Genomic DNA, 24,708 nt, shown 5'->3' on the forward strand with positions numbered 1-24,708 from the left:
AGAACTTATTGGGAATAGAAATCAGTTTTCAAAACAGGCCCAAAAGCATGCATTGATTCCTCAACCTTTCTTCCTGAAAAATGAAAGGAAAATTTAGCATCACAAGCCCTATCAGGAGCAGCAAAATAGAAAGAACCAAGATTAATGTACAAAAAAGCCAACCCCAAAAGAAACAGATGAAACAAACAAACAACAAAGAACTTTAAAACTTCTGTAAGAAACACTCAGAGAAGTGGAAATATGTTATGTCTAAATAAGAGGAGTATTCCATAAAAAGAAAATCAGATTACATAAAAGAGCTCCCAAAGGTTACAAACATGAGTCCTGAAATTAAAAATAAAATGTTGAATGACTAAACAATAGAATCAATGGCATTTCACTAAATGTAAAACAACAACAATAATATGAATAGATAAAATATGTTTAAACGAATGAGAGACATAAAGACCACTTTAAAAGGTCCAATATCCAATTGATAGGAGTTTCAGAAAACTGAGGAGATTTTTGAAGACAATTTCCAAACACTGAAGATATGCATAATTAGATAGAAGCAACAAACCAAAATCGTCACCTTCCTTATGAAATCTCACAATTGAATATAAAGAAAGAAAACAAACAAAAAATGTGTTACTTATAAAGAAATAATCAAACTGGCATCAGTTTTCTTATCAATAACAGTGGGTACTAGAAGACAATGGAGTAATATTGTTAAGGTTCTAAGGAAAAATGATTTTTTCAACATATGAATTATACCCAACCCAACTATCATTCAAATGCAAGAATACATATCTGAGTGATCTGTAAGTCTGCTTCTCATGAATCCTTTTTTTTAGGTGGTTGCAAAGGAATATAGTACAAACAAATTAGAACATAAACCAAACAGGAGAATGAATCAGGCAACAGTGTATTCAACCAAGAGATGAAAAGAGAGATCTCAAAATGGAGATAGGCAGTTGTCCTTGAGCAAAACCACAGCATAATAGAGAAGGGAAGTAGAGGGCTCCAGAAGCTTGTCTCCACAGGAGAAAATAAGGTGCTTTACATAGGTTATATAGAATAATTGAAAGGTTGTAAAAACTTGAGGATATTCTAAAGTCTCATAATAAATACAAGAACAATTTTAAAAGGCAGAAAGTTCAGGAAAAGAAATATGCAGAATAATACAATGTGTATGGTCTAAATATGAAACAACACTAAAATGTAGAAAATTAAGCAATTAATAGGGTGGGAAATGTTGGATGGAAAAAAGTTCAATCCTGAGGCTAGGGGCTTTCTCCCATGAGTGCTTCAGAAGTTACCAGGGAGATCTCACAAGATGTAATGGATGCTTGAATTAAGTGAGAGAGCCAAAGATAACCTCATAGAAACATCAAATTTTATGCTTAATATAAAATGCATATGGAATATCAGTCATAAATCAATTATATAGCAAACTGCATAACACCACAAAGGCCTGCAGGTAAATAGATGACATACAAAGTAGTTGGTAAGTGCTGCCCATAATTAAGACCAGATTTAATGCTAGGAAATTCATATAGCAGATAACTTTTCATGCTATTTCATAGCATTTCAGGGTTTGGAACATCATTTTTTTGTATAATAAATTTATTTATAATAACTTTTGTATAATAAATTTATTTTTGTATAATATTGTATAATAAAAATAATTATATAGGATTACATTTTCATATGCCTAATTTTAGAAGAAAATATTGCTAGCAGCATTTTAAGACATGGGATATATAAAAACTACTTTTCTATGAAACATAGTTTAAAAAAATGTGTTTTAGCATAAAACTTTAAAACAATCAGAATTACAGTTTCTGTTATGTCTCTTTTTTATTATTTTTAATCAAATGTACCCTCCATCTCCATTGCTGAATTTATAGGTATATACAATATTTTGTATCCATCTGCTTAAATTTCCAAAATATGAATTCCACTACAACCTTGGACCAATGGGTTTTTTTTTACTATTGCTCTTTAAATGTTAAACTTGAGAAATAATGTTATTTTTATGATTCTATTAGCAAATGGTTCTTCACTGGGAGCCTGTTGAAAAAAATAATTTAAAATATGAATATTAAACAAAACTGTAGGAAGTTGTTTTAAGAGAACAAATAGTTTTAAAATAAACTTGTTCACTACTTGTTACATTTAAAATGTTTGCCACTTATATATTCTCTGTGCTATCCAAATTATAGAGGAGTAATTTGGCCTAATTGCCATGATTTTATTAATAAAAAGTATCCAGGGCAGACCACAGTGGCTCAGCAGGCAGAGTTCTCACCTGCCATGCCCGGGACCTGGGTTTGTTTCCCAGTGCCTGCCCATGCAAAAAAAAAAAAAAAAAAACTTATCCAGCCAGAGTGCTTTCTCATGAGAATTAACAAATTTTAACTGCATATGAATTTATTATCTGTTGGTAATTTCATTTCATAATTAAATTGTTGTAAGGACAACATTTCTTTGGCTAAGAAAACTACCTGTAACGTTTTGGATGTAACCCTTGGGTATATTTCTATGCTAAAGGTACCGAGCAAGCTGTATGGGGGTGGAGTTCAAACTGGGATGCTGAGACCTCTCAACCCAAGCTTTATGTTGAATTCTAGTCTCCATAAGATGTTATCTCGCTTTTTCCAGGTGATGATGCCAGGGAGGCAGTTAAGCACGGTTTGGATGGGATCTTGGTGTCGAATCACGGGGCGCGACAACTTGATGGGGTGCCAGCCACTGTAAGTTTTGGCAAACACTGGAATTTCTCTTTGGAGTTCTCACTTCGGATCAGTTTTGACCGTCTCTATGTCTGCCTCTTCTGTGTGTATAGTTTTGAGTGATCACTAAAAGTCAAGTAAGTGTGAATATATTATATCTCAGATTTTAAGCTTAATGGTACACCACACAACTACCTAAATTAGCTAATTATTCAGTGCAATCCATTCATTATGTATAAAAGTCCCTGGTAAAAAGAATGAATTTGGGGGCAGGGATTATTCTTGTATTCATAAATACTCCGATAGGTGTAATACAAATCGGAATATGAAGGGAAAACCTAGGCCACGGGTATCCAAAGTAGAGGCGATTTTGGGAACTATGAAAGGCTTTTGTGAAGTTTTAGGTCATCGGTGTAATTGTGACTGGAAAACAGGGAGAGGAAAAGAGTGTCATTTTCTGTGGAGATGGGGATTGAAGAGCTGCAGAGACCGGGTGGGTAGAAAGGAGCTCCAAGTCCTATGCTGCAGGTGAAGGAAGGTAAACTACAAATAGCTGCTCTGGTTGCATTGAGAACAACCTTGTCTGCACATTAGAATTACCTGGGGAACGTTAAATACTGAAATGCATCAGAATCTCTGGGGGCAGGGGCCTGAGCGCCAGTACTATTTCTTTAAGTTCCCGAGGTGATTCCAATGTATGGCCACGGTTTTTTAACAATGTAAACACTGTGCTAGGCAAACCAGAGGGCAGAACTGAGGTATAAGAGTGTGCTAGACTGCGCTGAAACTTTGAGGAACTGAGTTAGTTCCACAGACGCAGGGCATTTAGCTCCAACAGCGTCAGAAGATAAAGAGATCAACAGAGGCTCTGGCGCAGAATTCAAGATCACGGCTGGGGAACTAGAAATGGATCGAAGTCGTGGAGACAAACACAGTTCCTGGGGTGGATTTCACCACCCGGGACCTAGTAGCTGAAGGGGGACCAGCCGCTGAACGGGAGGGTGTGGGGTGTTCAAAACTGGCTTCCTTACCTGCTGTGCACGTGGGGGGACGTGGCCAAGATTCTTTCCGACGAGGCAGTGAGGCTGGGGCCCTGCTTCGTCTCTGTTCCTGTAGGGACCTGTTCTCAGAGGTGAGGGAGCCTAACCATGGGGAAGAGCAAGGCGTCTTTGAGGAGCACCAAGTAATCCATTTTGTTTGCGCATCTTGGGGGCCTTGGGGAGTCCTGGGAAATATGCCTGCCTGGACAGACAGGGGAGATCTATTCTTGACTATCGTGTGCCATTGGATAACCAGTAGAAGAGTCTTAGGCTAACAGCTGCAATGAATCTGATAAATTGGATTTTGGCATGACAGGAGACAAGAAGACCATTTAGGTGACCTGGATAATTATAATAACCTTGTGGCGGAAGAAGGAAAACCAGAACTGCAGTGGGGCAGAGGGAATGAATTTCTGTTCCGAACATTAGTTTCCTCATCTTTTGAGGTTTAAAGAACAATCAGGTTATTTCTTTGGTGCCTTTAAATTTTAACATTTTAGAGTTTGTTTTATCATAGGCAAAGTTAAGCTGCCATCCTATATCAACACTTACTTTAAAAATGTACATTTTCTAAATGTAGATGGCTGTGCAGACCACTACCACTCCTTGAACGAAGAATCACATGTACATCCCCCCCTTGACCAGTTCTTGTTCAGGCATAGTTCTTAGACGGATGGCTTGCCCTAGGGAGTAGAAAAGTGCTGACCAGGAGCCTGGGGGAGGGGAGAATGGCATTATTGCTTATCAGGAGCAGCTTCTGTTTAGGGTGATGAAAATGTTTTGGATAAAGATAGTGGTGATGACTATACAACATTGTGAACGTACTTAATGCCACTGAATTGTAAACTTAAAAATGGTTAAAATGGTAAATTTTATATTACATATACTTTACCACGATTTTTAAAGTAGGTTTTATTTTTAAAAGCTTCCTTTAAAAAGAAAAGGTATAGTGAGCAGTGCGACTGGTGGCTCAGTGGCAGAATTCTTGCCCATCATGGCAGAGACACAGGTTCGATTCCTGGTGCCTGCCCGTGCAAAAAAAAAAAAAAAAAGTACAGTTACTGAAGAATGTAGATAGATAGGTTTCTAAGCCACTACCTGTTGCTGAATTGGATGATCATGTATGTTTTCCACCTTGGATGAGAGTTGTTCAGTCCTATGTTCTTAGAAGCTTGGCTTTAATTGGGTGGACCACTTGAATTTATTCAAACAACTGGAAGTACAGTTGAACAAATAGCATTTCAGTCAAGCAGTAGTGGCTCATGGCTTCATTGAATGAGCAGGTTGATCTTCCCAAATCCATAAATCAGTTTTGTGGGTCTTATGTCAGAATAAATGATTACAGGAACATTGGGTGTAAATATTTGCACTCCCAACTTTTTCTAAAGCATTAATGATAGTAACAAATCAAGTCCTTTCACACTGTAGAATTGTACAGTCAAGAATTTAAAATCATAAAACATAACAGATTTTAGCCTTTTCCAGTTCAGTTTTACTTGTAGGATACGCTGTTTCAGGTAGACATTAAATAATGCCAGCTGGTAGGTAGGTAGAGAGGTGGGGCCCTGCTCCCAGCAGGGAGGAGAAGCTGGCCCCTGCTCAAAGCTTTTTCTCAGATTTATACTTCACTTGTGTAGGAAGACATAGACTTAGTGTGTAGGTCAAATTAAGTTTGTTTTCTAAAAATAAAATCTAAATTTATTGAAATAAAATCTAACTAGATTTTAAGAGAAACAAAATCCAAACAGTGCGGTTTATTTCCCTCTGGCTGGGGGGATATGGAAACTTATCTAAAAGGGTTTTTTGAGCTGTGATCTCTGAGATAGTTTTAAAAAAAAAACAATAACTCTCCCCTTTTCATGCCGTGTAGATACTTGCTTGAGCTGTGTTTCTTATTTTTGAGTACATTTGAGACCCAGGATAAAGAGAGAAATGAGGGAAAGAATTAGGTTTATGGTAAAGGGTGTTGTGCTGGTTTGAAAGGAGGTATGTCCCCTAGAAAAGCTGTGTTTTAATCCTAATCCCATTTTGTAAAGGCAGCCATTTCTTCTAATCCCTATTCAGCATTGTGTGTTTGAAACTATAATTAGATCACCTCCCAGGAGATGTGATTTAATCAAGAGTGGCTGTTAAACTGGACTAGGTGACGACATGTCTCCACTCATTCGGGTGGGTCTTGATTAGTTTCTGAAGTCCTATAAAAGAGAAAACATCTTGGAGAATGGGAGATTCAGAGAAAGCAGAGCAGAACGACATATCCACAAGAAGCAGAGTCCATCAGCCAGCGGCCTTTGGAGATGAAGAAGGAAAATGCCTCCCAGGGAATTTCATGAAACAGGAAGCCAGGAGAAGAAACTAGCAGATGACACTGTGTTCACCATGTGCCCTTCCAGATGAGAGAGGAACCCTGACCGTGTTCACCATGTGCCTTTCCAGATGAGAGAGAAACTCTGACTATGTTTACCATGTGCCCTTCCACTTCAGAGATAAACCCTGAACTTCATCAGCCTTCTTGAACCAAGGTATCTTTCCCTGGATGCCTTGGATTGGTCATTTCTATAGACTTGTTGTAATTGGGACATTTTCTAGGCCTTAGAACTGTAAATTAGCAACTTATTAAATTCCCCTTTTTAAAAGCCATTCTGTTTCTGGTATATTGCATTCTGGCAGCTAGCAAACTAGAACAGATGTTTTTTCCCCTCAGTGTGTGGGTTTTGACATCAGTGGCAAAAGGCTCGAGGGAATGAGCCTTGTGTTGTAAAACATTTCAGTAGCTGCGCGAAAGGACTCACCGTCCTACAGATTCTTTTGCGTCATGAGCCAGAGTCACAGAGGCAGAATGGCGGCAAGGAAAGAGCCTGGAAATGGGAGTCTGGAGTCTTGGGTTCGAGTCTTGTCTTGCCTCTTTTTAGCCATGGAAGCTATTTGAACAAGCTGCTCAGATTCTGCCAGCCTGACCCATCTCATGGTGTTATGTTGGTTGCCAAAAGAAAACAGCTAGACTATTTAATTTCTACATTTCTGTAAACCAAGCAGCTAGATTATATATTTCTACACTTATATAAACTATTCATGCACTTTAATCAACAGGCCCCCTTTGTATGAAGAAATAAATATCAATGAGGTCACCGTTCTAATTTCATTTTATCTGAACACATTGCTACTGAGAACTACTTCCAGGCCTCTGTTATGTCTGATGGAAATTAAACAATACATTCATGTTAAGATCCTTATCCTTAAGTAATAATATGGCTCAGATTGACTTGAAGTAATTAGGGGACAATATAAGATATATCTAGTTGATTTCCAAAATACATAGTACTAGAGTTCTCAAACTAGGGTCTGCGAACCCCGGGAGCATTTTTGTTTTTCAATTTTATGTTTTCATTTCAATGCTAACTGAACCTTAAGCTTATAAAAATAAAATTCCTTTCCGGTGAAAATTCTCATTTGCAAAACATTTTCATAGAATAAGTACTTGAGTTGTCAAGCCAGGGTTTCTCAAATTAGGTCCTTGGACATGTTTTATGGGATGTGAAATATTTTATTTTTTCCTTCTAGTGGGGGGCCCATGAAATTCTGCCATTGAGAAATATGTGATGTATCAGTTGGCTTTTGCTCGGTAGCAAACCACCCTAAAACTTAGTGGCTTAAAACAATAGCCATTTATTCATTTCAAAATAGTCAATAGGATGGCAGTTTGGGCTGGGATATGGTGGGAGGTTTTCTGGCCTTGGCTGGGCTCACTCATGTGTCTGTTGTCAGCTCCTGGGTCCACTAGGACCGGCTGGCATGGGGTGCCCTTCGCAGGGATGGGTCTCCATTGCCTCACATTCTCCAGCGGCTGAGCAGGGCTGTTTACATGATATGGCAGGTTTCCTAGGGAACAAGTGGAAGCAAGCAAGGCCTCTTGAGATCTAGGCTTAGAAGAGGCACACTGTCACTTCTCTCACATCTTATTGGTGAAAGCAAGTAACAAGGCCAATGGAGAGTCAAGGGATGAGGAAATAAACACTTCACTGAAAGGTTGATGGGAGGGGCTGAAATGTCACATTGCAAGGAAATGATGATAGGTAGGGAAATAATTACAGCCCATTTTGGCAAACAATCATCCAAGCCTATGTGGAGGGGTGAAAGTTGGGTCCCTCTGGGCTGCCTAATGAAGAGTGATAGGTGGGGTAGGGAACCAGAGGCAGGGGAAGATTTACAGGCTATTGCCTGACTCAGCTTCCTTTGCCTTTATCTAAAGCAACTTTGGTTTTATCTGCTTTTATGTTTGACTGCTTTGGTTTGAGCAAAGGATGGATGTATAAAATGTTCTCAATCAGTACTTTAACAATGCATGTTATAAGAAGATAGTAAGATGAGAACTCCCTGTGAGTAGAAGTTTTGGAGGGCAGGGGAGCATTCAGAAAGAGCATGAATTGAGCAGGGACAGGGATGAAGAGAGAAGACTTTCCATGAGTTGGATTGCTGTGGGATACTTTCGCACTCCTTGGTACCACTGAGACTATACCAGGTCCTCAGTAAGGTTTCATAAGTCAATGAACAGATGGATAAATGAGCAACAGTATCATGGGATCTCACTATATTTTCTGATAGATTAATGCCACTGGAATTAAGCCCACAATTAGTTGTCTAAAAAGGCACTTAGGGAAGAAAAAAAAAAACAGAAATGAATGGTCTCAGAGATGTACAGAAAGTTGAAAAGAAGGAAACATAACAGTACCATAATGTAGCAGGTTTGTACTACTATATTTTATTTAATCCTTATATTATATATATATATAAATTCCCTAGGTACATCTAATGAAGCTGCAGCTACAGAAAGAAAAAGAGGATAGAAATGCTCAGCAGTGGGTAGAACATTGTTTTCCACAGACACATGAAACACCAACTGGACTCAGTTTTATAAACCAGGATTCACATTTTAAGTATCTTTATTAGTTCACTTTGAGGCCAGTTGGAAACAACCTAGATGGACTTGATTTGCGTGACTTTGAAAATGTGTATTGAACCCAAACTAGCTAATATTTTTCTTTGGTTCTGGTTTCAAATGGGGAAATATGCTTAATTATAGCTTGCATCATCACTTGGAAATTTGACCATTTATATGTTGATATAATTTTCCTGAATGTAAAAGGGGGACTATGTGTAGGTAAGAGGACATATGTAAATGGATCCGAGGCATGTTTGGCAAGGCAGAAAAGGCAAAAGGAAAAGGGGAAAATCACACTATCTGCCAACATTTAGGGGCCACATGCCAAATGCTACCTTTGCTTCCTACAAATCTGTAGCCATGTTTAGTCTTCAGCCTCTTACATAAAACTCTCTTTAAGCTTAGCCTCTAAAATTTTAGGGGAGAATAGGAAAGCCTTTGAGTGACTTCAGCATAATTATTTCTGGGAAAATTGTATTTGAGTGCATGGTACTTTCTTCAGGATGCATTTTCAGTGGCAATTGAACTTAATTTTAAAGTTAAATATTCTGGGATAAATGTGGTAAAATTTCTACAGATTTTGGCCTACAGGTTAATTTAGGAATTGTTTCCATTCTCAAGTTAAAGATTCTTATCCAAGGAGCCAACTGTATCAGGTAGCTATTGCCACAATGATGCTATAAAATGAAAGACTCCAAGCTCAGTGACTTAATTAACAATCCTTTACTCTCATGAAAATTTGGGTCAACTGGGCACCTACTGATCTAGACTTGGTACTATTTAGGTGGCTGTGCTCCAAGTTTCAGGTCCTGGTGGGCTTGGGTATGATAGCTCTGCTTCCGAATATTTATCCCAGGGCCCACACCAAAGGGCAAGCAGAGGTGCAAAAGAGCAAGTAGAAGTGCATGAGGCTGCCTAGGCCCAGAAATGGCATTTTACCACTTTTGATCACTTGCTGTTGGCCAAAGTAGGTCACATAGCCAAGACCAAAATCAAGATGTAGGGAAATATACTGTGTCCCTTTTCATGGGAAGAACTTCAAAGTTGCCTTGGAAAAGGTATCAATTCAGAGACAGATAAAGGGTCAGGAATAATGCAATCCACTAGATTTGGCATGGTTCTTGTGTTCTTTAAAACTAACCTAAACCCATCATCGATTTCCAATCAAGGTAGTGCCCATCAAGGTGCATGTGGTCAGATTCCATTAAAGACAATGCAAATATTTTCATGGAATATTCTCCAATGTGAGGCTGGATGCAAAGTGCATTGGGTGGGGAAGTCAGAGACTAAGTTTTTCATCACTGGCCTTATTTGCACTTTTGAACACCACTGCTTGCTATCATCTTAGTATGATTTTTTTTTAAAATTTATTTATTCATTTAAGAAGAAACTTAACAACAAACGAACAAAGACATTCTTAACATATGATCATTCCATTCTACATATATAATAAGTAATTCACAATATCATCACATAGTTGCATATTCATCATCATGATCATTTCTTAGAACATTTGCATCAATTCAGAAAAAGAAATAAAAAGACAATAGAAAAAGAAATAAAACGAAAACAGAAAAAAAAGATTATACATTCTACATCCCTTACCCCTTCCTTTCATTAATCACTTGCATTTCAGACTAAATTTATTTTAACATTTGTTCCCCCATCATTTATTTTTATTCCATATGTTCTACCCATCTGCTGACAAGGTAGATAAAAGGAGCATCAGAGACAAGGTTTTCACAATCACACAGTCACATTGTGAAAGCTTTGATTTATAATGAGTAAATAATGTTAAACAATTTATGTAAGGTATTTCACTAAATTTTATGCATTTTATAAAGATAGCCATAAAAGACGGCTATGTTCTTTAACTGTATTATTTTTGTAGTATTTTGATCACAATCTTTGAATTTGAATTTTGGGACAGAAAAACAAACTTGGACCTTGAAAGAAAAATCACTAACTCAAATTCAAATTTAGTTGTTTTCTTAGTTGCTAGATTTTGCCCCACTTTTGGAACAAAATAATTTTACTCTTGACCCCAAACCTACCTTGCTTTTTTCACTTGAAGGGTTAGTCAATGGGTCACTGAATTTTGGAGGCCAAGTTGAGTGACAGCTCAACATTACTAATCATTTCCATCTTCTTGCCACAGATTGATGCCTTGCCCGAGATCGTGGAGGCGGTGGAAGGGAAGGTGGAAGTCTTCCTGGATGGGGGTGTGCGGAAAGGCACTGATGTTCTTAAAGCTCTGGCTCTGGGGGCCAAGGCAGTGTTTGTGGGGAGGCCGGTCATCTGGGGCTTGGCCCTCCAGGTAATTGGATAAGGAAATAAACACATAAACCGAAATGATTGGACAGTGAAATAAACACATGAAACAAAATCAGACTGACTTACCAAATAGTGCTGTATCTGTTACTTGCTTAGGGGGAGAAAGGTGTCCAAGATGTCCTTGAGATACTGAAGGAAGAATTCCGGTTGGCCATGGCTCTGAGTGGTGAGACTTGTTATTCTCATTTACTACTTTCTTTTCTTCCTGCATTCTTTAAGTACAGGATTCTTGGAGCCTAGAGGGTATATACCATCCCCTTAAGGCCACGTAGAAGGTGGGAGAAGGGCTGGGGGTATTGTTTCTCACTCTGTCGTGTTTGAACTGGCTGAAATGGGAGCAGCTTCACTTTTGTATATTTCACCTACTTTTGCTTTTGGGTATGATTTTGTACCGGGAATAATCATGATAAAAGGCTAATGGTAGTAATAATAGAACAAATTAACTGAAAAACACTGCTTTATTTAAATTACATTTATCAAATATATATTCTATGTGCTTTGAGGATTGTGTTAAAAGAAGATAGGATCCCTTCCTTCAAAGAGACTATATCGTGGTTGAGCCATTGAACAACTACATATGTATTTTAGTGAGATTTGTATCAGTTTCCTAGTGGTGCAATAAAAAATACTGCAATCTGGGCATCTTACAACAGAAAACCCTTCTCTCTCTGTTGTGAAAGCAGGAAGTCTGAAATGAAGGTGTTGGCAGGACCATACTCCCTCTGAAAACTTTAGAGGAGAATCTTTCCTGGCTTCTTCCAGTTTCTGGTGGTTTCAAGCTTTCATTGGCTTGTGGCTGCATAACTTCAATCTCTGCCTATATCTTCACATGGCTTTCTCTTCTTTCCATGTGCTTCTTATAAGGATACTTGCCATTGGATGCAAGCCCCACCTGAATAATCCACTATGATCTCATCTCAAAATCTTTAGCTTCATTACATCTGCAAAGATCCTTTTTCCAAATAAAATTTCATTCACAGGTTCTAGGGTTAGGACATGGACATGTCTTTTGGGGGCCCACCATTCAACTAACTATAAGTACTCAGCATTTATTTGTAGAGTGCTTACTAAGTGCAGGACCCTTTTCTGGGTGGTGAAAAATGCAGGACCCTTTTCTAGGTAAGTGAGATGAAGAATATAATGTTCACCCTTATGGTACTCATACTCACCACAATAATCCTAGAAGATTGGCAAAGATAGAAGCAAATTGACTGCTATAGACCATGCACAGGTAGAATTGGATAAAAGTGGAAAAAAGGAAGCTTCTCTGGAAGAGCTCAGTATGGAGATGTCCCTTGAAATCTGTGTAGAGTTCAGATAATTTGAGAGAAGGGAAAAGTCCATTCCAGGTAAAGGTAATATGATACATCAATGTAGAAGAAGGGAAGCAGGTCATGCTAATTGTGTCTGATAAGGGTTTCACATATTTGAAATAAAGTAATTAAGTTTACCCTATTCTGTATAGATGAAGAGCACAAATATCTATCTATTGATACAGAGATTAGTTAAATGAATGAAAATTCTGATTTTCATTGTAGAAAGGTCAGCCTCTCTGGTGTGTGGAAAATTGATAGGAGGGAAGAGGATGTAAGAGTGGTGTTAGGGAGATACATTCACTAAGAGACACTGAGTAAAGGAGAGTGGACATGAAAATAGAAAGAAATCAATACCTGTCACCAATGAAATGAAGAACATAGAGTCCAAGGAGCTGGTGACAGTGATTAGAGGTGTAGGTGTTGGTGAAGAGGAAGACTGAAGTGTTGCTGCAGTTTTATGGGCTGGAGAGCAGAGGGAAAGGTATGTCTTCTGCTGAGCTAGGAAACTGTGGAGAGAAGTGATCTGGGGGGAAGAGGATGGAATAATTTCAGGATGTATTAAATTTGACTTCCACACTTCTGCCTCCAGTGAAGAGCACTCTCTGAATTCTAGACACATATAACTAAGTAGCTACTCAACATTTCCACTGGGCTGCCTAAGAGGTATCTCAAACTCCATGTGTCCAAAACTAAATTACTATCTTTCTCCACCAAACCTGTTCCACTTGCTGTCTTGCCAATCTCAGTTCATGTTACTAATATTGTTCCAGATGCTTAGGCCAAAAAATCTGGAGTGGCCTTTGATTTCTTTTTTCTTTCAGACCCTGACATCCACGGGAGTTCTATCTTCAAAACGTAACCAATATCTGACCTTTTCTACCCCCTCCACTGTTACTTCCCAGACTGGGAAGTAGTATGATGGGCTGTTTCCATTTTGGACAGTATGATCCTGTTTTCATTTTGGACAGTATGATAGGCTCCCAGCTGTTCTGCCTGTATGTTCCTGAACCCACCTCTCCTACAGTTGATTCTTAACATGGCTACCAGAATCATCTTTTCAACATTAATTCAGATATTGTCACTCCTCTGATAAAAACCCTCCAAAAGTTTCCAGTTTAATCAAAGAAAATACCAAAGTTCTTAGCATGGTCTATGTGGTAGTTAGGTTCAGGTGTCAACTTGGCCAGGTGAAGGTGCCTAGTTTTGTTGCTGTGGACATGAGCCAATCACATGTCAAGCTTATCTGTCACTGATTACATCTGCAGTGGGCTAGGAGGCGTGCCTGCTGCAATGAATGATGCTTGATTAATTGGCTCATGCTTAAATGAGAGAGCTCAACATAGCACAGCCCAAGCAGCTCAGCATACCTCATCTCAGCACTCACAGCTCAGCCCAGGTCTTTGGAGATGCAGAAAGAAATCACCCCGGGGAAAGTTGTTGGAACCCAGAGGCCTGGAGAGAAGGCCAGCAGAGATCACCCTGTGCCTTCCCACATAAGAAAGAGCCTCAGTTTAAAGTTAACTGCCTTTCCTCTGAAGAACTAAACATTTTTAACTAAATAAATCCCCTTTTATTAAAAGGCAATCCATCTCTGGTGTGTTGCATTCTGGCAGCTTTGGCAAACTAGAAGAGCCTACAAGACCTTACACGGTTTGGCCCCTATTTCCTTTATAGCATCAATTCCTGCCACCCTCACTTATTCCACCCCAGCCAAACTTGCCTCCTTGCTATTCTTTAACGATGTCAGGCAGGTTTCAGCCTCAGGGATTTCGTATTGGCTGTTCCTCTACCTGGAGTATCCTTCCTACAGATAACAGATGGCTAACTCCCACATGTCCTTCAAGTCTTCACTTAACTTTTACTCTCTCAAAGCACCTCCCCCTGCCACCATCACCCTGTTTAAAATTGCAATCCTTCCTCATCCATTCACTCATACTTCCAGTTTTCATTCCCTATTTCATTCTCTTTCCATAGCACTTACCTTCTATATATCACCTAGTATATAATTTACTTTTTAAATGAGATGCTTTGTGTAGTATGTCTTCCCTCAAGAATGTAAGAACCATGAGGCAGTCATCTTTGTTGTCTTCACTGCAGTATCCCCACTGCCTAGAGCAGTGCCTGACATGCAGAAAACACTCAACGAATGAATGAATGAATAGATTAAGTGCCATTCAAAACTGACTTAGACCTTTAGAAGCAAAGACCTTGAGTTGATTGTAAACTGCCCCATTTTTGAAGGTAAGGAGGGTTTCCTTTTCTGCCATCTCAATGATCCAGATTGTCCATGTAGATAGAATTCCTGAGATAAAGGGTCTACTTAGCACTGGGCTGAGTTTATACAGACAGCGCCTCGGTGCAAAGAATGCCATTCTGTGAATCCTCACTATGCATTTTAATTTGCTACAGACATATCCTAAAAGAGACCTTTCAGCCACTGACTCCCTATTAAATGTGGCAGAAAGAATATACTCTTTGTGTTAATAAAAATATGTGCCAGTCATTTTGTGTTAAGGACTATTTAGGTAATAAAAATGGTCTCATGCCACATACGATTTGGCAAGCCTTCCTTAAATCATAAACCTTCCATTTGTCAAGTTTTACATTCCTTGGGAAAACGATTACCTGCCTGATTATTATTGCATTCATTTTATATGAAATGTATGCATTATTTTTTCAGGGTGCCCGAATGTGAAAGTCATCGACAAGACATTGGTGAGGAAAAATCCTCTGGCTGTTTCCAAGATCTGACAGTGCACAATATTTTCCCATCTGTATTATTTTCTTTTGCAGCATGTATTTCTTGACAAAGAGACACTGTGCAGAGGTGACCACAGCCTGTAATTCCCCACTTCGATACAAAGGGTGTCGTTCTTCTCCCATGAAATAGCAATCCCTTTTAGTTCATTGCTTTTGACTTTTCAATGGGTGTCCTAGGAACCTTTTAGAAAGAAATGGACTTGCGTCCTGAAAATATATTAACTGTTAAAAAGAAAACACTGAAAATGTGTTTAGACAATGTCATCCCCCTGGCAGGCGAAAGGGCGGGGAAACAAAAGATATCCTTTGGTAAAATTGTAGGTATCCAAAGTTGAGATATAAAGATAATGAGTTCACGGTTTATTAACCTGCATTGTGTTTAGATATCCTTTAAAAAGGTGATTCTTACATTGTAAAAAATGTTGGAAGTGCCTGAGGAAATAGGAGATTTGAATTCATTCCACCAAAAAGGCAGTACTTGAAATCACCGGGATGTGTGTTTATAATTTGTAATTTTGTAGACACCTTGTGATTTTGAATACCTGAGCTATGCTACTTCTTTGAATGTGGATTCCCACTTACATCTTCAGTATTGACATATACCTGAATGTTTTACGATAGATATTACTTCTTAACAGAAATAAAGAAATAATTTTGAAAAAACATGATATCTGGCCTATTTGTAACTATATGGAATTCAACTGCTTTAATCTCTGAGTCCTAATTACCTCCCTGCTCCACTCTCCCACACCCATTATTTCTCCTAGTTCCCCTTTGCTTCCTCTTTTGCTTCTTTCCCATTTATAGTCACATGCAGGGCAGGCTATATAATTTGTGGGGCCTAAACCAAAATGAAAATTTGAGGCCCTTTGTTCAAAAAACAAACGAACAGCTTTTTCTGCTCTTCTGCAGTTTCTCTATTGACCTAGCATGGGGTTTGTTATTTACTGCCACCCTCCCTCGAACACAGGATACTGAGGGGGAGGGACTATACACAGAGTGAGGACAGACCTTTCCGCCTACCTGGAACCTCACCCCTCAACTTGGCACAGACGGTCCATTTTTTTCAGCCCCAACCCTCTGTGAGCTCACCTCTAGACTGCTCCAGGGGTAGAGGGTGGCAGCAGTCACCGTGGAGGGGCAGTGGGAGGGGGGCAAGCTGCAGAGAACCCAGTAGGGAAGGTGGGGAGGTAGCAGGCGATGTAATCACTTCCGAGTCCTGCCCCAAACACATGTTCCATTGTCCCATCAGACTTTGCTTACAACAGAGATTTAAAGACAAAATTTTTAAGAATTTCAAGACAGTGCAGCAAAGCATTAAATGCCACGCGTGGGGTCCCCTTCCAAGCACAGGGTCCCATGAGACTGTGGAACCTGCACACCCATCAAGCTGGTCCTGGGTCAGGGCTCTTAGATATATTCCCAACTACGCAGTTGGCGGAACAGAGATGAACTTGTTATCCAAGGTAATTTCTGTTGGAGATTTTTCACCATCTCCCTGGTTGTTCAACTACTCTGAGACATTGAATAAAATAAGTTAGACAATGATTATCTTAAAATAGGATATTCATTGAACTCTCTTATTTTAGATGCTAGCACATTCCTAAGTACAAACGTAGACACCAATATAGATGTTTCTTAAATTATATCACTTAACGTGAATAGTTACTTCTTTTTTTTATTAATTAAAAAAAGAATTAACAAAACAATTAGAAATCATTCCATTCTACATGTACAATCAGTAATTCTTAATAACATCACATAGTTGCATATTCATCATTTCTTAGTTCATTTGCATCGATTTAGAAAAAGAAATAAAAAGACAACAGAATAAGAATTAAAACAATAATAGAAAGAAAAAAAAAAAACCTATACCTCACATGCAGCTTCATTCAGTGTTTTAACATAATTGCATTACAATTGGGTAGTATTGTGCTGTCCATTTCTGAGTTTTTATATCCGGTTCCGTTGTACAGTCTGTATCCCTTCAGCTCCAATTACCCCTTCTCTTTTTTTTTTTTTTTTAATTAACGGAAAAAAAGAAATTAACCCAACATTTAGAAATCATACCATTCTACATATGCAATCAGTAATTCTTAACATCATCACATAGATGCATGATCATCATTTCTTAGTACATTTGCATCGGTTTGAAGAACTAGCAACATAACCGAAAAAGATATAGAATGTTGATATAGAGAAAAAAATAAAAGTAATAATAGTAAAATCAAAACAAAACAAAACAAAACAAAACAAAAACCTATAGCTCAGATGCAGCTTCATTCAGTGTTTTAACATGATTACTTTACAATTAGGTATTATTGTGCTGTCCATTTTTGAGTTTTTGTATCTAGTCCTGTTACACTGTCTGTATCCCTTCAACTCCAATTGGCCATTATCTTACCCTGTTTCTACCTCCTGCTGGACTCTGTTACCAATGACATATTCCAAATTTATTCTCAAATGTCTGTTCACATCAGTGGGACCATACAGTATTTGTCCTTTAGTTTTTGGCTAGACTCACTCAGCATAATGTTCTCTAGGTCCATCCATGTTATTACATGCTTCATAAGTTTATCCTGTCTTAAAGCTGCATAGTATTCCATCGTATGTATATACCACAGTTTGTTTAGCCACTATTCTGTTGATGGAGATTTCGGCTGTTTCCATCTCTTTGCAATTGTAAATAACGCTGCTATAAACATTGGTGTGCAAATGTCCGTTTGTGTCTTTGCCCTTAAGTCCTTTGAGTAGATTCCCAGCAATACCATTGCTGGGTCGTATGGCAATTCTATATTCAGCTTTTTGAGGAACCGCCAAACTGCCTTCCACAGTGGTTGCACCATTTGACATTCCCACCAACAGTGGATAAGTGTGCCTCTTTCTCCGCATCCTCTCCAGCACTTGTCATTTTCTGTTTTGTTGATAATGGCCATTCTGGTGGGTGTGAGATGATATCTCATTGTGGTTTTGATTTGCATTTCTCTAATGGCCAGGGACATTGAGCATCTCTTCATGTGCCTTTTGGCCATTTGTATTTCCTCTTCTGATAGGTGTCTGTTCAAGTCTTTTTCCCATTTTGTAATTGGGTTGGCTGTCTTTTTGTTGTTGAGATGAACAATCTCTTTATAAATTCTGGATACTAGACCTTTATCTGATATATCATTTCCAAATATTGTCTCCCATTGTGTAGGCTGTCTTTCTACTTTCTTGCTGAAGTTCTTTGATGCACAAAAGTGTTTAATTTTGAGGAGCTCCCATTTATTTATTTCCTTCTTCAGTGTTCTTGCTTTAGGTTTAAGGTCCATAAAACCGCCTACAGTTGTAAGATCCATAAGATATCTCCCAAAATTTTCCTCTAACTGTTTTATGGTCTTAGACCTAATGTTTAGATCTTTGATCCATTTTGAGTTAACTTTTGTATAGGGTGTGAGAGATGGGTCTTCTTTCATTCTTTTGCATATGGATATCCAGTTCTCTAGGCACCATTTATTGAAGAGACTGTCCCAGGTGAGTTGGCTTGACTGCCTTATCAAAGATCAAATGTCCATAGATGAGAGGGTATATATCTGAGCACTCTATTCGATTCCATTGGTCGATATATCTATCTTTATGCCAATACCATGCTGTTTTGACCACTGTGGCTTCATAATATGCCTTAAAGTCAGGCAGCGCGAGACCTCCAGCTTCGTTTTTGTTCCTCAAGATGTTTTTAGCAATTCGGGGCACCCTGCCCTTCCAGATAAATTTGCTTATTGGTTTTTCTATTTCTGAAAAATAAGTTGTTGGGATTTTGATTGGTATTGCATTGAATCTGTAAATCAATTTAAGTAGGATTGACATCTTAACTATATTTAGTCTTCCAATCCATGGACACGGTATGCCCTTCCATCTGTTTAGGTCTTCTGTGATTTCTTTTAACAGTTTTTTGTAGTTTTCTTTATATAGGTTTTTTGTCTCTTTAGTTAAATTTATTCCTAGGTATTTTATTCTTTTAGTTGCAATTGTAAATGGGATTCGTTTCTTGATTTCCCCCTCAGCTCGTTCATTACTAGTGTATAGAAACGCTACAGATTTTTGAGTGTTGATCTTGTAACCTGCTACTTTGCTGTACTCATTTATTAGCTCTAGTAGTTTTGTTGTGGATTTTTCCGGGTTTTCGACGTATAGTATCATATCGTCTGCAAACAGTGATAGTTTTACTTCTTCCTTTCCAATTTTGATGCCTTGTAAATAGTTACTTCTTAAATTTTTTCTCCAAATGCAAACAGGGTATACTTTTGTCATATCATGTATTGTTCTATGCTTTATCAATCATTATTAATCAAATAATAGGTGCAAATGAATGCCTCTTTGATTCGCTAAAATGATTCACAAATGTCTTTGTTATTGGCACAGAATGTTCTTTTGGGTTGCATCAGGGTATGTGATTGAGTGGTGCCTTGCTAAAATGTTGATAACTTCCCCAGAAATTGGAAATCCACAAATAGTGTTTTGTGTAGTAAGTTTTTTGCAAGTTACAATGAAATTGGGGATGAGCAGTCTTAATTTGTGAATTTTTAGATAACTTTTAAGACTCCCTGAGCCATGCTATTTCCTTGAATATAGTCTTAACATTTACTTTTTCAGAATTGGAATATATCTGAATAATTTATGATGTATATTACTTTCATAATCAGAGAGAAATTAAGTTATTGTTTAAAATAAATTTTTGTAAGAATATCTCTTGTCCCGCTGTAACAATACTAAAACTAAAATTATTTACTGCCTAAAACAGGGATGGGGTGTATGGGTTGTATATTCCTTTCTGGGCATTTTATTACTTGAATTGGAGAGGAGTTCTTTGAGGAAGCCAGCTGACTTTTCTGCTCCTGAGCTGCTGTTTTTTTTATTTTAATATTGGTGGTGGGCAATGGGTGGTTTAATGTATGTCAAGTCTCCTTTGTTTTGTGTTATTTAATACACATTATGCTGAAGATCAGTGATTCTCAAACACAATATAGTATGCCAGAATGTCCTATAGGGCTTGTTAAAACACAGATTCCTGGACCTCACCATCACAGATTCTGCTTCTAGGGTGGGAACTGAGAATATGCATTTCTAACCTTCTCAGATAATGCTGATACTGCTGGTCTGGATACCATTCTTTGAGAACTGCTGGTCTAGTCTAGAGCGAGGAGTATCAAGTCATATTTTCCAGGGAGAATAATGGAAGGAGGCAGTGGGTTGGGTTTGGGCTACAGGTGGAGGCCATGCCCTACCTGAAGTGATCAGCTGTGATTTCTCACTAGCTGATTCTTTTTCTGAATTTTATTTCTTATTGAGGAATAAAATCATACAGTGAGGTATGCAAAGTGCTAAAATATTTAAGTGTACAGTTGGATAAATTTTTGTCTATGCCCATGTGACTATATCTCAAATCAAGATCTGGAACATTTCCATCTGTCCCCAAAAGAAAGCCCTCCTTCAGAACTAAACCGATTCTCACTTCTAGCACTGTGGATTTGTTTTATCCAATCTTGAATTTCATATATAGAGGATCACGCTCTGTGTAATTTTGTGTTTTACTTCTTTTGCTCAACATAAGTGAAGTTTCTTCATGTTCTTGAACTTATCAGTGTTTTGTTCTGCTCAAACCCACTACAAGAATATAGCTATCCATTCTTCATTGTTGGGGGTTTGAGTTCTTTCCAGTTTTTCTGAGGGAACCTGATACCAACTGGTTTTTGTAAAAATACAAATTCTTGGTTCCTTCCATAATTTTCAAGAAAAGCTAGAAATCTACGTTTTCATATGAAGATTTTCAATGGTGGCAAATATTTAATATTTTGAACCTTGAGTAGGTCATGTTAAAAATGTTATAGCCCATCATTGGCCCACGTGCCCCAAGTTCTCAAGCCCAGTAAGCATCTTCTCCTCACAGGTATTTCCCAGGTGCCTAAAATCACACTTAGGCTAGTGCTACAGTTTCAGGTGCCTGTCAACAGCGATTGCTAGAATCTCTCTTATTTAAGCTTGCTTATACTCCACACTACCTGGAATAATGAGATAAACTTCCTTCTCTCCATCAGGCTTTGAGAGCCCAGGTTCCCAGACTTGTACAAATGAATCGAATGGTACTGGATCTTCTTAGCGTGCAGTTTGCAAATTACATTTGTGTCGTTGCTGTGCTATTCACTTACTTGTTTATTTTCCCCCAAACATTGGCATTTGTGAAACAGCTTTAGAAGGCTGTGGTGGATTAGTATAGCATGAGAGGAAGTTGTGGCTTGTTCTCAACAGGGAGAAAAGACTTTTCCCTTCATTGTAAAATTCATAATTTATTCACTGTCTGATGGACGGTGTTACATGTCGGTTGCATAGCAGCAAAATAAAGTTTGTCTGTTTAAGGAAGTCTGAATGTTTCTCATGATACAAAGACAGAGGAAGTTTTCTGGACTTACATTTGCTGCAGGGTGCAGTCTGTCACACACCAATTATAGAACAACACCAGGATGAGAGCTTATTTTAGATAATATAAATGTTATCTTAAATGATAGAAGGTTATTATTATATGTTTATGTGGTATGTAATCTATCTGTGTTTTAAAAGATGCAATTTCCTGTCCTTATCCAAATCTAACTTGAGCAATTGATATCTTCTTTCTTTTTTAATATGCTTGTCTATAGTTAGTTGGGAGTAATAAGAAAGGCTAATTTTTATCCACTTATTTGATAAATTTCTGAACTAGCTAATAAGCATTAGTTCAACTGAAAACTTTCCAGACTCTTCTAAAAACCAAGAGTCACGTTACCCTGAATGTTGCCAAAACAAGGGCTGGGATTGACTGAGCAATGACTTTGGTTTTGTTTGCTCGTTTGATTCAGCATCACTGATGACAAGATCATGGACTGATTTCCTACCTGAGGTCTCTGCTTAAATCATCTACTTTAAAGCTGATTTGCTTTCCATTGCAGTCAGACACCTGGGTCTGTTTCTAACAGTGGGGTCTTGACTTCTTACTAGTTGCTTATGGTAAGATCTCTTACTTTGTATATTAGTGCTTCATTAATAACCTCACTAAATGAAAGTCAAGACCAACTTGACTGGAAGTGCTAGATTAGGAGGCTGAAGATCTGAGTAATTAGCCTTTGGATCATTGCTTAACCTTGGGAGCCTCAGATTCTGGGCTGTGAAATGAGGACAGCAGCATTTGCTAGTCACTGGGTTGTGAGCTTGACATGGGTGAAATATGAGAATGTATTCTGAATTGTAAAGCAACATTCAAATATTTATTGTTCAAAGGAAAATCTTAATAGTTATTAGCAAAAGAAATAAGAATTCCAATATGTAATTTATTTTATAGTATTTATTTAGATATAACTTTTTGGTAAAAATGGCTAAGGAATTCAAGCAATTCAGCAAAATTAAAAAAATTTACCACCCACTTTACCACTGTAGAAATAATTATTATTTATAATAAGTGAATATCATCTCAGGAATTAGTGAATATATATAATAAAGGACAGACTAGAGCAATAGAGAGAAATGGTTTTACTAAAATAGGATCATACAATAAATGCCACAGTTAAATAAAAGATTCAATTTAATTGTACTTAGCATTATTAGAAGATACAGTGAAATCTGAAGTAATTCTTAAAATTAAGAAAAAGCACCTTTCCAAACAGATATTATAGCCTAAAGTACTTGTTGAATTTATTTTTAAAAATGTGAAAAATTTCAAGAGATTGGAGTAGTTTTGATTTTATGGGATATGCATATTTGAATTTTAGACAGTGACGCTTTACTCACTGCAATAAAAAAAAAGAAATTAGCCTCTGACAACTTACTCACCCTTCCTTTTTCTCTCCCAATTTAGTTACTATATTATTATCTTTTATTGTCAAGGTATAAAACATTCTGTTCTATAACAATAATGCCAATTGTTCAATCTTAATTTTTAGTGACATGGATTCATGCTTACTATAGACTTCATAGTTTCTCCATTCTCTGGTTCTTAACTCTGATTCATCTCCCAGTTCCCTGGATTTCATTGGCAAATTGTGTTTTCAAGAATAGCTGCATCCCTTGAGTTTGTGCATACTAAACAAGCTGCTTATTTTATATTTGAATGGCACCTTGGAAGAGTGCAATGTTTTTGGTTTATTTTCTTTTCCCAAGAATTTGGTAGACATTTTGGATTGCCATCTGGCATTGAATTTGATGTGGAGAAATCCAAGACCAACCTGCTTTCCCACCTCTTGATGTTCACTTCTCTCCTGCCCTCAACCTGGTGTCTGTAAAAATATTTCTTTATCTTGGAATTTCAATAACTTTAGATGAACTATAACTAAGTAGTACATGACTTAACATTTGAAAACATACTTGAGCTTACCACACTGTTTTATTTTTAATTTGAATATACAAAACCAACCTAACTAGCCTATGCATCATCTCTATTAATAACATACATCTTTACATTATTGTCCTCTATGTTTCTATGTTAGCTTGACCAATAATGTAGATGATGGTTATTATATAAATTGTTGGGCAACTGTTCCACTGAAACAAACCTTTTGTATAATGATACCTACTATCCAGACCAGGGCTTTTGCATGAATGTTCTGTGATGATGAAAATGTTGTACATTTGTGCTTTTCAAATGGGAACTATTAGCCATATGTGGCCGTTGAGCACTTAAAATGTGCATACTGTGATGAAGGAATGGGATGTTTCTTTTATTTAATTTTAATTAATTTAAATTTAGAGTCATCACATGAGTTTTTATCGTTGAAGTGGGATAGTAATATCATTAATTAATATGATGCTTTGACGGTTGGGTTCTGGTGTCACCTTGGCCAAGTGATGATGCCCAGTTGTCTGGTCAGGTAATTGCTGGCCTGACTGTTATTGCAAGGATATTTTGTGGCTGGTTGGTAAACCGGAAAGCTGGTGTATTAAATCATCCATTAGTTGATTGCATCTGTGGCTGCTTACATCTGCGATCAACTAAGGCAGGTCTCCTTCCAATAAGGTAACCCAATCATTTGAGGACTTTCAAGGAAGAAGAGAAACTCTTTCGCTGCTTCTTCAGCCAGAGAGCCTCTCCTGTGGAGTTTGTCCACATCCTTCATCGGAGCCGCCAGCTTCACAGCCTGCCCTACGGATTTTGGACTCTTCCATTCCCACGTTTGTGTGAGACACCTTTATAAATCTCATATTTATAGATCTCTCCTGTTGGTTCTATTTCCCTAGAGAACTCTGATTAGTGCAGATTTAAAAATGAACACTGATATGCTTTCAAATAATAAGAAATGATGTATGAGTAACAAAAATAATAGTATTAAAAATATACAGTATATAATATTATAACTGGTACCTGGGACATCTGAAAAGAATGAGCAGTGGTTATTAGAGTGACATTGTCAAATATGTCTAGTAGAGTGCATAAAACACTGTATCCTAAATAGCAATCTGGCACCGATAAGGAGGCTTTCTTTTAGGAAATTTGGTGTCTCCTTTGTCCACAGGACAAGTGTTTTACCATGTAATACATAGCCTTTCCCAAGTCACGGACATATTTTTGGTTCTGATTTTCCTTTATTTGTTGATGCCATGTTATCTGG

At 37.8% G+C, this 24,708-nt stretch overlaps 1 protein-coding gene across 3 annotated transcripts in view; it reads left to right on the top strand.

The window, feature by feature from the left end:
* HAO1 (hydroxyacid oxidase 1) overlaps positions 1–24,264 on the top strand; it is a 63,981-nt gene extending 39,717 nt beyond the window's left edge. For 2 of the 3 annotated variants that reach the window (XM_077115753.1, XM_077115734.1), the window contains exons 5-8: positions 2,644–2,735; positions 10,852–11,010; positions 11,124–11,193; positions 15,024–15,768. In XM_077115753.1, coding sequence (XP_076971868.1) covers positions 2,644–2,735; positions 10,852–11,010; positions 11,124–11,193; positions 15,024–15,094 — 392 coding nt within the window. In that variant the 3' untranslated portion in view covers positions 15,095–15,768. Of the gene's footprint in view, positions 1–2,643; positions 2,736–10,851; positions 11,011–11,123; positions 11,194–15,023; positions 15,769–24,116 lie in introns of those variants that run through there. The other variant, XM_077115743.1, reaches the window with a different exon arrangement.
* Positions 24,265–24,708: the final 444 nt, after the last annotated feature.

Source organism: Tamandua tetradactyla, chromosome 1 (genome assembly GCF_023851605.1).
Source record: "Tamandua tetradactyla isolate mTamTet1 chromosome 1, mTamTet1.pri, whole genome shotgun sequence".
NCBI lineage: Eukaryota > Metazoa > Chordata > Mammalia > Pilosa > Myrmecophagidae > Tamandua > Tamandua tetradactyla.